The sequence below is a fragment of the Micromys minutus genome (assembly GCF_963924665.1).
Source record: "Micromys minutus genome assembly, chromosome: 17".
NCBI lineage: Eukaryota > Metazoa > Chordata > Mammalia > Rodentia > Muridae > Micromys > Micromys minutus.
The window spans coordinates 13,598,972-13,616,471 of NC_137952.1; the positions used below are offsets into that span (position 1 = coordinate 13,598,972).

General features: G+C 38.8%; 1 protein-coding gene and 1 pseudogene across 2 annotated transcripts in view; one reads left to right on the forward strand and one right to left on the reverse strand.

Annotated features, from left to right (window-relative positions):
- Window positions 1-434: 434 nt before the first annotated feature.
- On the reverse strand, window positions 435-589 carry LOC308431374 (large ribosomal subunit protein eL39-like; annotated as a pseudogene). Its single transcript has one exon. The product of its transcript is annotated as a large ribosomal subunit protein eL39-like (transcript).
- A 12,113-nt stretch (window positions 590-12,702) lies between these two features.
- CCDC73 (coiled-coil domain containing 73) overlaps window positions 12,703-17,500 on the forward strand; it is a gene marked incomplete at its 3' end in the record, with an annotated part of 100,861 nt that continues 96,063 nt past the window's right edge. The window contains exon 1 of the mRNA XM_080931507.1: window positions 12,703-12,852. Within this exon, the coding sequence (XP_080787633.1) occupies window positions 12,715-12,852 (138 nt within the window). The 5' untranslated portion in view covers window positions 12,703-12,714. The remainder of the gene's footprint in view (window positions 12,853-17,500) is intronic.

Consider the following 17,500-nt stretch of genomic DNA (forward strand, 5'->3'; position numbering starts at 1 on the left):
ATCGCCTTGACCTAACTAGTGCCAGTCCTTACCTGAATACAGACATCAACCTGCAGAAACGTCATTTTCTGATTTAGTATATGTACTCTCTCTCTCTCTCTCTCTCTCTCTCTCTCTCTCTCTCTCTATATATATATATATATATATATATATATATATATATATATAAAGAGTATATATACTAATATATATATACATTGAAATGTAATTAGAGATTTATAAAGCATGAATATTAATGATATATTTTAACTATTTTGTTGTTTTTTGTTTCATATAAATATTACTTGTTTTGAAAGGTTCATAATTTTATTATTGGACAAACACTCTAATTTAGACATGAGCAAGTCTCCAGGTTAAGAATGTTGAAATCCATCTGGTAGGACCAGATGGCCACAATTCAGTATAAGCCCTCAGTCTTGCCATTGTGTGAATCCTTACAGGCCCAGCTTTGTTCTCCCCCAGTGTCTTCTCTTAGAGTTGTACCTGATTTTGTTACCAGTTTTCATCCGAATCCACTGAGGAATAGGACGATTTTGCTTTTGTTTCTTGGCCAGGAATCACTTGATTCTGAAAGTCTGTGAGACGACATGGCAAGAAGCCGAATCATGAGCACGATGGCAGAGGAGAGGAGAAGAGCTAGATATTATTTTTAAATAACCTGGCTTTATTTATCTCTTAAGGTTTATGCATCAACTTAAAGCATATGATAAAGTTTTCCCTTTTGCCATAGAATATATATGTACATATACACATATGCATGTGTATACACATTATACACATACATATATACCAGATGTAGTGGAGCATGCCTTTATTCCTAGCACTTGGGAGGTAGAGGTAGGCAGATGCCTATGAGCTTAAAGCTGTACTGATCTACATATCATGTTCCAGGCTAGCCAGAGCTACACAGGCCCTGTCTCAGAAAAAAAAGGTAGTTATATATGTATTCTTACTAGAAAAGATGAATGAGAACAAAAATTACTGTTAGTTTTTAAAAACAAGAATTACTAAAAACAAAAACAGGAAATACTTTAAAAATTTAAAAATTTTAGAGGCTGATTTATCTATTTATTTTTAAAATGTATTATTTTTAATTATATGTTTTTGTGTGGGTTTGGGCCTATGAGTACAGTGCCTACAGAGGCCAGAGGTGTCAGATTACCCTGAAGCTGTCTGTATACTGCCTGATATGGGTGGTGGGAGTTGAAGTTGTGTCCTCTGTTAGAGCAGTACATGTCCTCAACCTCTGAGCTATCCTTTCAGGTCCCATTTATTTATTTCTTGAAATAATGTCTCACTGTGTAGCCTAGGCTTGCCTCAAACTCACAGTTTTCTGCCTTAGACTCCTCAATGCTGGGGTTATAGGCTTGTACGACTATACCTAGTTCTTAGTTGATTCTTTAGACATTTCTTTTCACATATCTAAGTAGTATGCTTGGTTTCCCAAATTTACACATTCTCTATTCTATAATGGAAATGATTATTTAACTTTATTTAGTGGAAATTAGAGCTTTTATATATTCCATTCAAAGGACTCTTAAGTCAAAGCACTACATAGGCACTTGCATAGCTGTGTTTGATACAGCACTGTTGAAAACAGTTAGCAATACATATAATAAAGTATGATTTGAAAACAAAATACCCCTTTCTAATAGCCAAGTTTTGGAATCAGCATGTGTGTGATACAAGAAACAACCACCAATTCATATAGATGTAATTTAAAGTGTAGTTTGGATAAATGAGTAACATTATGCTAGTGACCCATCATTAAGACTAGGACTAGTTAGATGGAAATAAGCCTTTTGTCATAATGAAAATCACAAATGAAAATATAGAAGGCTTCTTAAATTATTACTATTTTTTAAGACAGGATCATATCATATAATTCTGACTGGCCTGGATCTCCTATGTAGACCAGACTAACTTCAAACTTACAGAGATCTATCAGCATCAACCTACCTCACGCTAGGATTTAATTTTTCTTGTCTAATGTTGAAATATAATTCATAGATATGATATGCTAAAGGAAATATAACCTTCTTTATATATAACTTTATAGTTCTTAAAGATAACTTTATAGTTTTTAAAATATAATTTTATAATTCATATTTAAATATGAATAATACTTAAGACATTTAAAATGTAATAATGTACAGTTGTAATCCTAACACTTGGGAGGGAAAGGCAAGGAGTTCATAAATTTGAGGCCAGTCTGAGCTATCTACTGAGTTCTAGCTTAGGTTATATAGTGAATTCTGTATGCCATCTTGGACTACATAATGAGACCCAGGTGCAACAAAACAAAAGCAGCAGTAACAAATTACTGTTACTTTAAAACTCTCTCCCATTTTTTTTAAAGATTTAATTTTTTTAATGTATGTGAGTACACTGTTCCTGTCTTCAGACACAGCAGAAGAGGGCACCAAGATCCCATTACAGATGGTTGTGAGCCACCATGTGATTGCTGGGAATTGAACTCAGGACCTCTGGAAGAGCAGTCCATGCTCTTAACCACTGAGCCATCTCTCCTCTTCCATTTTGTTGAGGTAGGGTTTCTCTTGTTTCTCCCTCTGTGTGAGTACTCCAGAGAAGCTGGCTTGTAAGCTTCTGGCTGGTTCTCTTATCTTCATTGTAGGAGTACTAAGATTACAGATGTTCACCACTGTGTGTAAAATGAATTCTTTTTAAAATATAAATGCAAACAGTGAATTAATCTGGTAGTTGTATTGCTTGACCCTTGGCGACAACTATGTCTTACTTTTTAAGTGGATTTGGAAATTGTAACTCAAGTCATAGCAAACACTCTGATGCTCTCAGTGATTTTTTTCATCATAACATGTAGGAAGAAATGCACTACAGATTTCAGGGAAGAAATATAGGGGTCAAAGGAAAATATTGATGAAATCACTGTGTCATGGGTATGCTGTGCATGTCAACTGCTGTAACTACTAGTTTACTGAGCACTTACTTTGTACCCATATGTGAAAGAGAGAATGGAAGAGAACATAGTGCTTATCTTTAAGAAACACCCAGTAGTGAGGCAGATTGTTTATGCACAGAGCACTTGGTGAGTCTTTAAACTGCAGCACATAGAAGAATTTAGAAAATGGAGAGGTTGGTATGATTTAATGTGGTCCCGGCTAAGATTTCTGGGGGAAAAATGAGCCTTAAATTGGGCAAGGTAGTTAACACCTCCATAATCTCTCTTCCTTTTGTCCTCCCTCCCCACTCCTCTGTAAATGTGTGTGTGTGTGTGTGTGTGTGTGTGTGTGTGTTGGGAGAGGTGGGAGTGAGCATAGATTACAGTTAAGAAATTATAATAGGGAATCATTTGCATATTGGAGGAGGAGTTAAAAACTAGAAAAATGAAACTCTTAAACTCGGGCAAGTATGGTTGAGCTCTAGTTGCAGTACAAAGAGCCATTTTAAGTTTGGAGATTGATGAGTGGTGTTTATAAAATAATAATGAAGAAAATTTGTGGGATAAATTGAGGCAGAGAACAGTTAAAGAGATAACAAGAAAAAGAGTGTGAGTTCTTTTCCTTCTCCAATCTGTCTAAGTTCCTCTCTGCCAGTGCTCTCAGGTGTTTTGTTTAAATTCTCAATGCACACACACGCAGAACGGAGGGGCAGGCTAACTCTAGTGTGTGAGGATCTGACTAGATTACTCATGGTGATGCAGAATAAAGCAAGGCCAATCTGAAGGAAAAACTAACAGTGCTGTTTGATTTATGTGATGAAGGGGAAAATGAAAGTGGGAATCCAAGAGAATGTGACCGAGAGTGTGCACAGCAAAGATGTATTCATTAAGGATTTAAAGAACACATGTGACAGCACTGACAAAGATGGACTGAGAAAGGTTTGAGAAGGAAGACAAACTCCAGATTGGGCTTTACCAAACTTAGGCTGAAAAAAAAAATGCACGTGAATTCTTTGGCAATTGCTGAAAATGCATTGGGAATCCCTCATATGGTGCATACGTGATAGAACAGGACTGTTTATCTGCAGTCAGTTTGCTACCTATTAACAGATTTATTAATAGCATCCAGTTCCCAATCTGTTGCTCTTTAAATAGTAAGGAATAACTAATTTAATAACCTCAGTGTTAGATAAGTGAGGTAAATCCATTTACTGTCCAACTACTATTTTATAGTACTTTTATTATTAATAAAATAATAATATTTTTAAAAGATTTATTATTTTCTGCCTGCATATATGCCTGCCCACCAGAAGGGAGCACCAGACCTCATTACATACAGATGGTTGTGAGCCTCTATGTGTTTGTTTGGACCTCTGGAAGAGCAGTCAATGCTCTTAACCTCTGAGCCATCTCTCCAGCCCAATAAAATAAAAATATTTTATAATACAACTACTTTTATGATACTTCCTCTCAGTCCTGTCCTATGTACTGAAGATACAGCATGGTCAGATAAATAGCTTCTCTTCTCATAAGGTAGAAGAGGAAGAAACAGGACTTAAAACTTAGCACATGATTAGCACACAAATTTGGATACTGTGGAGTGCTGGAGAGAAGGTAAAGTAGGACAATGTGCTAATGGATTAATAGGTGTGGTGCATACTGAAGATGTGACATGTAACCTGAGTCTAGAAAGTTCTCTGTTAACACTGGGGGAAGAGCTCTTGAGACAGTCCATAAGCAAATAGTCTGTAGCACTTAAAACTGGAGTACACTGTTTTTCTCTGTACTATGTACCAGGCATTGTGGAAGACACTGGAGGAGATAACCCTGAGGGAACAGCAGTATGGACTCCTAGAACTAAGGGACAAAGACATCATCTAGTTTGGTTACACCACCAAGTAGACTGTTACTGGGAGATTGATCAAGCCCTGTAGAATGCTACACTTACAATTTTGCTTAGGTTATTTTCTCAGAGACTTTGTTGGGTATTTGTAAGACTTAACTAATAAAACATTTTCTGTAACACAGTCCTTAATAGTTTTCACTTATATTTTCAAAGTATTTCGTCTATGCCTCAGTTTTAAGATTTAGAACATTTCTGGTTTCTATATTTGTCCCTCCAGCCAGATTGTGAGCTTAAGTCCAGAGAAAGTTTGTTGTGTTGTCTGTAGGCTAGGAAGGTAATTAATGTTTTTTTAGTTCACTATCTGTTCTAATAGCGCCCACGGTTATCCTACCTGGAATCAGAATCAGAATCAGGCGAAGGCCTGAGGGTTTGAAAGAAAAACACAACTCAATTATCCATATTACCAGAAGTGTTTTACTCTGACCTCCAAGAAAATCCAGCACACTGACTCCAGTCTTCCAGTATATACCCTCAGGTACTTACAAAGGAGGGGTGCAAATTCCCTAGCTGCTGGGTGGAGAAGTCACCCCCTAGGGTGAAGTCTGAAACCTGAGGTGACTGAAAACAGGAAGAAGACCAGCTGTGGAGTAGGCCTGTGACTGGGCCAATTATCATTACAAAGGAGGTCAGGTTGCTTTCCCAAAGTCAAGGCTTGCTGCTAACCCTTAGCAGATGGGGTTTGGTTATAATTTTTCCAACACTGTTCAATTACATATTTCAAAATACTTAGTATACATGTATATGTGTAATATGTGTTTGTAAGTACAAGTGTGTATGTGAGTGTGTGCACAAGGGTACATGAGTGCCATAGCGTGCATGTGGAGGTCAGAGGACAACTCTGTAGACTTCATTTTCTCCTTCTACCTTTAAATTCTAGGGCTCAAGTTCAAGTCATCAGGATCGTATGACAGGATCTTTACCCACTAAGCTTTCTCACTGGCTCTACACACTTAAAAGCAGTAAGAAATTTTATACTGGATCCCACTGTGTAGAGCAGGCTAGTTTCTAACTCACAGATAAACCTGCCTATGCCTCCTGAGTGCTGAGATTAAAACCATGAACTGCCATACTAGACACCTTATGTATTGTGTGAGGACAACTCTATTTCAGAGTCTCTCTACACACACTACACTTTGTAGGAGTACATAGGAAATGGGTTCTGAAACCTTGGAGATGGTGGACGAACCACATCAAAATTTCTCTGCCACACTTGTTATAATGTTTAAAAGTATGTTAACTTAGAGACTTTAACTTAGTGCTGGAGAGACGGCTCAGTGGTAAAGAACACTAGCTGTTCTTCCAGAGGATGCTGGTTGTATTCCCAGAACCCACATGGCACTCACAGACATCTGTAACTCCAGTAGCAAGGAATACAACTCTGTTTCTGCCTACAGCAACATGAATACATGTGGTATACAGACATACAGGCAGGAAGGCTACCAATACACATAGACTACAAATACAGAAAAAAAAAAAAGCTAAAACAGAGCAAAATAAACCCATGTGTTTGTATATATAAAGAAGTATTTGCCAAAAATATGTAGAAGAGTGGTATGGTTGGCTTGAAAGGTCGGAAGTAGATTCGTCTCTTGGAAACATCAAGTATTTTGAAAGGCATAGATAAGAATTGTTCATAATGGGGCAAATTTGTTGAAAATCTTTGTATGTTCTGTGACTCTTTCAAGGTTTCTTGCCACAAGGATATGGTAGTTGATGCTCTAAAAAATATGGAACCATGGTAGTAGTCTGAGAGGTACATCATATATGATATGATATGGCATGGGGCTGGAAATGAAAGCAGTGAAAATCTTACTGACCTCTTAGTTCATGTGTCTGTCTGAATGTGCACTGCCCTTTTCTCTCTCCGTTACTTCAAAATAGTGGTGAAGTCTCTGGAGAAGATGAAAGGCCTGGGAGAAAACACGTCTACATATTTACATGAGAAATCCCCAATGAATTCTGGTTTTGTAAAATCTCTTTACCTTAGTCTTAGACAGTCTCTTCAGACAACAGCAAAAAAAAAAAAAAAAAAAAAAAAAAACCAACCAAACAAACAAAAAACAAAACAAACAAACAAACAACAACAACAACAACAAAAAAAAACCCCCAGCCATGTTCTTCACCAAAACATCACAGAAAAGTTTCTCAGACACATATTAAAGTTCTTTTCTACTAAAACCTCTTAGGCCAGCAGGCCTACACAGTTCAAATGAAGCTTAGCACCACTGTATTCCATATTTTTAATATGTTGTCCCATTAAGCCCCAGTTAAAACATTCCATGGCTTTCCAAATTCAAAGTCACCAAATCCACATTCTTCCAAACAAAGGCTTGGTCAGGCAGGCATTCACATCAATGCCCCACTCCTTGTACCAACTTCTCTCTTAGGATTTTACTGCTGTGAACAGACACCATGACCAAGGCAAGCCTTATAAATGACAACATTTAATTGGGGCTGGCTTACAGGTTCAGAGGTTCAATCCATTATTATCAAGGCGGGAGCATGGTGGCATCCAGGAAGGCATGGTGCAGGACAAGCTGAGAGTTCTACATATTCATCCAAAGGAAGCCAGAAACAGACTGGGCATCCTCAGGCAGCTAGGAGGAGGGTCTCCAAGCCTATCCCCACAGTGACACACTTTCTCCAACAAGGCCATATCTTTTAATAGTGCCACTCCCTAGGCTGAACGTATGTAAACCATCACACAGTAGTAGCAGTAGTGGCTAGAGCATGGTTTGAGAGTTCCAGAGAGCAGCAGGGAAGAAACAGTGAGGGACAGAAACGCCAGGACAGATACCAGAGACTGCAGCTTTCAGTTGCTAGAAGAATTCCAGGGATATGCCAAGATTTAAGGGCCAAAGGTCCTAAAACTCAAAGCCTACATCACTAGCTGCCATCAAAGGTCAATAGTTCTGACACTGTAGGCAGGGTGCCATAATAGTTCCATTGTAGTAGCTAAGAGTCCCAACACTCTGTCTTTCTCTGGGGTGGTAACACAGCAGTCGATACCTGCTTTTGCTTCTTACTGCTACTGGAAGCTGGTGATGGCAACAGCTGCCAAGTGTCAGGGACACTGGTGGTTAAAGGCCAGGTCAAGCTTCCAGCTGAGCATTTAGAACAGTAATTTTCTGGCTTCCAATCTGTGGTGTAGTAGGCCTCTGACCCTCAGACCTGAAGGTCCTCAAGGATGTTGGTCTAGCTCCTAGGTCATGGGTACTCAAGGCTCTAGGGCTATCACACTGGAAGAGCCTCTTTACCTGGACACTTCTTTACAGCTTCTATTCAGGTAGAGCAACAGGACACAGGAGTAGATGGTAGCACCAACATTCTCTCATTTATTTATTTTTTTTAATTATTTTGCCATCTGAATCTTGTTTCTCTTCTTGAAGCTAACCTAAAGGTTTGTCAGTTTTAAAAATATTTATAAAGAGCCATTTTTTGCATAATTAATATTTTTCTCTTTCTAGTGTCTGTTTTATTTATTTCTGCTCTATCTTCATAATTTAACCTTTTATTTCCTATAACATATGAATGACACAAGGTTGTCATTGCTTGGTAGTTTTATACAGATTTCTTCCCTCCCTCCCTCCCTCCCTCCCTTTCTTCCTTCCTTTTTTTTGGTGTATATGTGATTGGGTCTGTGCATGTGGAAACTCGAGATCAATGTTAGGTGTCTTCTTCATTACTTTATACCTTCTTTTTGAGAAAGGACCTCTTACAGAACCTAGAGCTCACTTATTTGGCTATGTTGGATGGCCAGAGATCTTCAGGGATCTTCCTGTTGCCATTTTCCAAGTGCTGGGATTATAGACATGTGTGTTGTGCCTGGGTTTTATGTTGGTGCTGGGGAATCTAAAATCAGGTCTCATAGCAAGTACTTTACTGACTGAGTTACATTTCCAGCTTCCAAGTGTTCTACTACCTTATTAATAATGTGTTTCATTTTATTTATTATTGGAGTCTCCTATTGTTATGATAGAATTCTCTGTTGTTACTTTCAATCCCACCAGCTTTTGTTTCATATAATTTGGTGCCCCATTGTTTAGGTGCATGTAGGTTTAGAATTGTTGCATACTCTGGCCTTATCCAACATCATTGGGAGGGGGAGGCTCTTGGCCCTGTGGAAGCTTGATGCCCCAGCATAGGGGGATGCTACAGGGGTAGGTGAGTAGGTGAAGGAGAACCCTCAGAGAGGCAAAGGGGAGGAAAAATGGGGGGGGATGGGATGGAGGGTTGTGGAGGGGTAACCAGAGAGGGGGATATTATTTGACATGTAAATGAATAAAATGATTAATAAATAAAAAATTGTTGCATCCTCTTTGTAGTCAGGTTATTTTCTACGTAAGATGTCTGTCTGGGTCTTGAATGGCATGGTATGATGACGATTCTTGGTTGTTAGCTTGTCACACTTAGGAAGAGGGATCCTCAGATGAGGAATTGCTTCTATTGGATAGGTCTGTGGACATATTGTTGTGCCATGAAACATTTGTGAAATCCAAAAAAGACCAAGGAACCAAATCCAATGTAATTGCATTAGGGTCTCTTTATTCAAGCTCGAGCTTGGGTCTCACCACCATCTCTGACACAGAAGACTGAGAGGAGGCCTCGATCCCAGTTTTTAGAGGCAAGAAAGGGGTATCTAGCCTGGTACACACCTGACACACATTATGGCCTTTAACATAATAGGCTGATGCTGAGAGCCAAAACATTAACTTCTGTTTTTCTCCTGATTGGTGGTTGTTAGGAAGTGAAATGTCAGGGGCAGGCTTGTAACCTGGAAGTACAGATTAGTTGGTGGTAACTGGAAACTGGTGCTAGACACAGGTCTTGTTGGGTGGTAACTGGAAACCGGTGTTAGACACAGGTCTTGGAGGTAGCCTTGAAACTAGTGCTAGGTAAGTTAACTTGAGTTCAATCTTAGGTCAGGTTCTTTAAGATGGAGTTGGAGCCCAAAAGATTTGATCTCTCAATATCTGTGAGGGAATTTTCTTGATTACTGATGGGGTCAGAGAGGACCTAGTCTTCTGTGTGCCACACCCATAAGTTGTATGGGGAAGGTACATGAGCAAGCCAGAGAACATAAGCCAGTTAGCATCATCTCATGGTCTGTGCTTTCGTTTCTGCCTTTGCTTCTCTTCTTGACAGATTACATCCTGTGATCTGAGATAAACTCTTTCCTCCCTAAATTGCTTTTGCTAACAGTGTTCATTACAGCAACAGAAAGCAACCTAGAATACAGGATCACTGTAAGTAAGGCCTCTATGAAATATTATCAATCTTTTCCCCCATGGTTGATTTTAAGATATTTTTCAAATTAGTTTGGGTCACTTCACTGTGATAACTGTGAGTATATATTTCTTTTTAGTTACTCATTGTGGAATTCACTTGATTCTTGACTGGGAGCACATTTGGGTCCAGGAATTTCTCAGCTCTTATCTCTTAAAATGTTATTCTGCTCCCTTTCTTTCTCCTTACTGTATACGACCCCACCCTCTCTTTGCTTCCATTGTCCCTTACCTGCTTTGCTGTGCTGTACATTTATTTCCTTGGTGCACTCTAGGTACTCTACATTGTCTGTTTTCTAGTCTACTAAGTCATTTTTCTGGATGCACCCAATCATCTCCAAAAATCAACTGTTTATTTTCCATTATATAATTTAGAGATTTCAATGAATTAAAAAAACTTGTCAGTAGCACATGCTTATATAACCCAGGCATTTGAGAGACTGAATTAGGAGTATTGGAAGAGTGAGGCCAGCCTAGATACAGGGAGAGATCCCTGTTTTGTTGATACCAGGAGTGGCTCTAGAGGAGCAGAAATATAAGAATGGATCTTCTAAGAATCTGGAATTGGTTTAATAATTCAGCACCTTCAACTACTGAAACTGAAGAGTAAAAGGTTGTCAAAGGACACTGATTCCTTGCCCTAGGGATTTCCTCTGCAGGAAATCGCTCCCAGGAAATCCCACTTTCTTGAGATTTGAGTTCCTAAAATAACCGCAGAAGGTCCGGACAACCTCTGTGGAATGTTTCAACGCCCTAGATGTGCCCCGGGTGCACTGATAAAAAATGTATGATTCTTCCCCTTTGAATTTCCTCATTGCCCACTTTGAATTTCCTCATTCCCTCTGTCCTCCCCCTCCTTTGTGATTTTTGCCTTTATAAGCCCGTTACAAGTTCAGGCCGGGGTCGAACTCCTCTACCCCTGCGTGGTGTATGAGTCTCGACCCCAGCATACTGGCCTGAGATCTCACTCTGTTTCACTTTCAATAAACTTCCTTGTGTGATTGCAGCAAGTCTGGTCTCGGTGCCTCACTGGGTGCGCCTCTCCTGAGATTTGAGTGAGGGTCTCCCTTCGGAGGTCTTTCATTACCTCTCCAGATACTCTCTCACCTGGGAGCTCTGAGAATATTGAAGATTTGTGGTTAAAAGTATATTTCAAACTTAAAGAAACTGAAGCCTTTGATTATCTTGATGAATTAGGTGACTTGGTGTACAAATAATCTTTCTACAAGATGGGAAAAAATTGGAAAATGATTTTATTGACATGTTACTCTTGGTATCTCTGGAAAATTTGATGAAGGAAAAGAATGGTAAAATCGAAAGGCTCCAGATGCAAGTAAACAATCAAAAGGTTGTTAAGTGTGTCCTTGATGAGAATCTTCTCTCCAGCAGCCACAGAGTTCTAGAATTGAATTGAAGCCCTCATTATAAGGTTAGCTGAATTACAGCAAAAATTCAAGTCTCAGCCTCAGAGGGTGTCAACAGTTAAAGTAAAGGCATTAATTGGCAAAGAATGGGATCCTATAACTTGGGATGGGGATATGTGGGAGGACACTGTTGAAGCTGAGAAATTTGAGTTTTCAGATTCTCAAGGGTTTACCCCACTTGAGGAAGTAGTACCCTCAGCCTCACCCCTTCAATTAATGCCTCTTTCACATGAGGAAATTGATTCCTCAGAGCCTGATAAACCAGCAATGACTTTTGAAGAAAATGCCAGACAAGATAATACTGATGTTTCTCAAGACTCACCAATAGATTCTTCGAGACCCTAGCCAGACTCAAAGCACTATATAGAGACTACTGTAAGTTCTGTGACGCTAGAGAACCCGGTCTAATACAGAAATACAGTGTTGCTGTCTTCACACACACTAGAAGAGGGCATCAGATCCTATTACAGATGGTTGTGAGCCACCATGTGGTTGCTGGGAATTGAACTCAGGACCTCTGAAAGAGCACTCAGTGCTCTTAACCACTGAGCCATCTCTCCACTCCCCCTCCCCTGCCCCCGTACTTATTCTTGGGACTGTTTTTGAACATATACTTATTTCAAATTAAAAAGTTGAAAAGGGAAGTGTCTTATAACCTGACTCATACACTTCATAGACTGCTGAGATATTTAAGTACCTAGATTTTAGTAAAAGGAAGTTAAAAAAGGCCTCTTTAAATTTTATTGAGTTTAAAATTTGTATTGTTATTAATTAGTATGAACACTATCTTTGAAATACAGCTTCATGTAAGCAAAGTTTAGAAAGAAAATGTATATCTGTCTTGGCATCAAGCTTCTGGTAAAGGGTCAAACCTTGCCTGTAGTATTTGGAACTCAGCCATCACAACTTTGGGGTAGAGGGGCAGAAAATGTAGTCTTAAATGGTACTTAGATACCAGAAAAACCCTTAAGCCATGAGAAACAGAATAGAACCATTGCTGTCAAGTGTTTTTCTGTGACTATTAGAATATGAGGGATAGCAACATTGTTATTATGTTGAACTTGTAGAACTATGGACAATATTTTTGTGGTAACTATAGTTTTTCTAGAAAAACATAGATAAATGATCTCTTATCATTTAAAACTTTTTTGAATTGTAGGAAATGAAATAAATATTAACATGGAGGACAGTTTCAACATCAAATCATCAGCATCCACCATTACTCTTCAGAGTTCTTCAGAGACAATGATTTCTATTCAGCTCCTTGATTTCAGAACAAGTTTACTCGAAGCACTAGAAGAGCTGCGTATGAGAAGGGTGAGCCCCTATTGAATCTTGAATAGAAAGCCTTGATTTTTTTTTTTTCTGTATTTTTTTCTTTGAAGAAGCCCCCAAACAGCCACTTATTTACAAAGAAAAAAAAAACACAGGTTTGTGGAGTTGGTTCTTTCCTTCCTTTCACACGGGTTCTGGGGATCAAACTTGACTCATCAGGTATGCATGGCTACTATTCATTGAGCCATTGCCACAGTCTGAACACTGAGAGAGAGAAAGAGGGGAGGGAGAGACAGACAGAGAGAGAGCTTAAAAATTGTAAAAGGCACTGGCTTTGGCTTGTTTGTTGGTTAGTTTTTATGTCTACTTGACACTCGCTAGGGTCATTTGGAAATAAAGCATCTTAATTGAGATTAGCCTGTAGGCAAGTCCACAGGCTAATTTTCTTTATTGAGTGAGAGGGTCCAGGTGGGGATGGTCTAAGAGTCTAAGCAAGCTAGAGAAAGCAATCTAATAAGCGATACTCCTTTATGGCTTCTGCCTTAATTCCTACCTCCAGGTTTCTGCCATCATGTCCTGTCTTGAATTTCATACTACAAACTGTAAGATTAAATAAACTCTTTTTTTCTAGTTGCTTTTGGATGTTGTGTTTGTGATGGCTAATTTTTATTTCAACTTAATACAAACTAGAGCCATTTGAGTGAATGGAACCTCAATTGAGAAAATGCCTTCATAAGATCCAGCTGTAGGAAAGTCTTCAAGGCATTTTCTTAATCAGTGATTGATGTAGGAAGGCCCAGCCCATTGTAAGTGGTACTTTTAAAAGATCTTTAGTTTAGTTCTGTATTCCTTTTCCTACCCTCCCTTCCATCTCCCAAATTATTTAATCCTTCCTGCTCCACCATTATTCCACTTTCCCCTTTATTTCTCTGTGTTTTTTTTTCTTTCCTTGACAGATTACTAAAGCCCTTACTAGTCTGATCTTTGTGGATATTTCAAATAAAACACATGTATCTATCCATCCATCCATCTATCTATCTATCTATCTATCTATCTATCTATCTATCTATCTATCTATCTATCTATCTTTGCCACAAGTGGTACTGCAGGCCTTTAAAATTTTTTTAAAAAATGTTTTATAGAATATACTTTGGTCATATTCTTTCCCCTCCCCCAACACCTCCAAGATCTTTCTATTCTCTACTGATCCAACTTCATATTCTTTCTCAAAACCAAACAACACCAAATGAAAACCCAAACAAACACAGAAACAAAACAAAAGGTACATCATAAGTGCATGTACACATACAAAAGCATACACATACATGTGCTTGGAGTTGGGGTTTCACTTTCTACATATGGGGATTTTAGTCTGGTTTGAACTTATTCATGCTATTGTTGTCTCTGTGAGTTCATACATGTTTCAGTGCCACTGTATCTGGAAAATACTGTTTCCTTGAAGTCATCCATCACCTCTGGCTTTTAAAATTGTTCCAACATCTCTTCCACATAGATCTCTGAGTCTTGAGGGGAGGAAGAAACACACATATTTAAAGATTCAAGGTTAACACCCATAAATAATTTATTTTTCAGTTTTAAGGGATTAGCCTTACCATGTAACCCTGGCTAACCTTGAGATTCACCTGCTGTGTCTTCCCAGTGCTGAGATTAAAGGCGTGCAACATCATACTGTGCTGAATTGGTAATGATATAATTTGAAACAATGGGATGCTTTAAATTAACAAAGATATACAAATTAACAATCGGAATCAACAAAACAGTTCATACTGAATTCACAGTATGTGCACTGTAGAATTTTGATTCCATTTCTTACTTGTCTTGAGGCAGAGTCTCCTGTCTCCAGACTTTCCTTGAACTGGTGAGGGTAAGGATGGCCTTAAATTCCTGATCCTCCTGCTTCCATCTCTGAAATGCTAGATTTTAGACATGTACCACTGCTTACTGGAAAATGAACTCAAGAGGACTTCACTTATGCTAGACAAGCTTACTGTCGATTCATTTCAAGTCTTAGATTTGATTCTGATAAATAATATTATTTCCTTTTTTTAAAATTAGATACTCTCTGTATTTATATTTCAAATGTTATCCTCTTTCCCCGACCCTCTCTAGTCCCCCTTCCCCTCTACTTGTCTTTACCTTTGTACAAGGTGTACCCTCTACAAATCACCCTCTCCACCTCAGTGTCTTGGCATTCCCCTACATTGGGAAAACACTCCTTCACTGTACCAAAGGCCTCTTCTTATATTGATGCCAGACAATGCTATCTTCTGCTACATATGCAACTGGAGCCATGGGTCTCTCTCCATGTATACTCAATAGTTGGTATTTTAGTCCATGGGAGTTGTGGAGGGTTTGGTTGGTTGATAAGGTTGTTCTTCCCGTGAGGTTGCAACCTCTTTCAACTCCTTCAGTCCTTTCTCTAACTCCTCCATTGGGATCCCTGAGTTCAGTCTGATGGTTAGCTGCAAGCATCCTCCTCTGTATTAGTATGGCTCTGGCAGAGCCTCTGAGGAGGCGTCCATATCAGATTCCTGTCAACAAGTACTTCTTGGCATCAGCAATAGAGACTGGGTTTGGTGGCTGCATATGGGATGGATCCCTAGATGGGGCAGTCTCTGGATGGCCTTTTCTTCAGTTTCTGCTCCACTCTTTGTCCCTGTATTTCCTCTCATGAGTATTTTGTTTCCCCTTCTAAGAAGGACTGAAGCATCCACATTTGGTCTTTCTTATTCTCGAGCTTCATGTGGTTTGTGAATTGTATCTTTGGTGTTCTGAGCTTTTGGGCTAATATCCACTTATCAGTAAGTGCATACCATGTGTGCTCTTTTATGACTGGGTTACCTCACTCAGGATGATAGCTTCTAGTTCCATCCATTTGCCTAAGAATTTCATGAAATCATTGTTTTTAATAGCTGAGTAGTACTCCATTGTGTAAATGCAAATTTTCTGTATCCATCCTCTGTTGCAGGACATCTGGGTTCTTTCCAGCTTCTGGCTATTATAATAAAGCTGCTATGAACATAGTGGAACATGTGTCTTTGTTATGTGTTGGAGCGACTTTTGGGTATGTACCCAGGAGTAGAATAGCTGGGTCTTCAGGTTCAATTTTCTAAGGAATTGCTAGACTGATTTCCAAAGTGATTGTACCAGCTTTCAATCCCACCAACAATGGAGGAGTGTTCTTCTTTCTCCACATTCTTGCCAGCATCTGCTGTTTTTGATCTTAGCATTCTGACTGTTGTGAGGTGGAATCTCAGGGTTGTTTTGATTTGCATTTCCCTGATGACTAAAGATGTTGAACATTTCTTTGGGTGCTTCTCAGCCATTCTGCATTTCTCACTTGAGAATTCTTTGTTTAGCTATATACCCCATGTTTTAATAGAATTGTTTGATTCTCTGGAGTCTAATTAACTTGAGTTATTTGTATATATTGGATATTAGCTTTCTAAATGATGTAGCATTGGTAAAGATCTTTTCCCAATCTGTTGGTTGCCATTTTGTCTTCTTGACAGTGTCCTTAGTCTTACAGAAACTTTGCAATCATGAGTCCCACTTGTGGATTCTTGATCTTAGAGCATAAGCCAACGGTGTTCTGTTCAGGAAAATTTGTCTTGTGCCTTTGTGTTTAAGGCTCTTCTCCACTTTCTCTTTAATAGTTTCATCATACCTGGTTTTATGAGGAAGTCTTTGATCCACTTGCACTTGAGCTTTGTACAAGGAGATAAGAAAGGATCTATTTTCATTCTTCTGCATGCTGACTGCCAGTTGAACTAACACCATTTGTTGAAGAGGCTGTCATTTTTCCATTGAATGTTTTCAGCTCCTTTGTCAAAGATTGAGTGACCATAGGTATGTGGGCTCATTTCTGGGTCTTCAATTTTGTTCCATTGACCTACCTGCCTATCTCTGTACCAATACAATGTGATTTTGTTTTATCAGGATTGATTTGTAATATAGCTTGAGGTCAGGAATGATGATTCCCCTGGAAGTTTTTTTTATTGTTGAGGATAGATTTTGCTGTCCTGGGTTTTTTGTTATTCCAATTGAATTTGTCAATTGTTCTTTTTAACTATATAAAGAATTGAGTTGGAATTTTGATGGGGATTGTATTGAATCTGTAGATTGCTTTTAGCAAGATGGTCATTTTCCCTATGATCCTTCCAATCCATGAGCATGGCAGATCTTTTCATCGTCTGAGATCTTCTTCAATTTTCTTCTTCAGAGGTTTGAAGTTCTTGTCATACAGATGTTTCACTTGGTTAGGGTCACACCAAGGTATTTTGTATTTTTTTGTGACTATTGTGAAGGGTGTCTGTCAGTCTGTCTATTTTTTGAATAGAGGAAGGCTACAGATTTGTTTGGGTTAATTTTATATATAACCAGCCACTTTGCTTAAGTTGTTTATCAACTGTAGGAGTTCTCTGATGGAATTTTTGGGGTCACTTAAGTATACTATCATATCATCTGCAAATAACAATATTTTGACTTCTTCCTTGCTAATTTCTATTTTTTTGACTTCCTTTTGTTCTCTGATCGCTCTGGCCAGGACTTCCAGCACTATATTAAATAGGTAGGGAGAGAGTGGGTAGCCTTGTCTAGTCCCTGATTTTAGTGGGATTGCTTCAAGTTTCTCCTCATTTAGCTTGATGTTGGCTACTGGTTTGCTGTA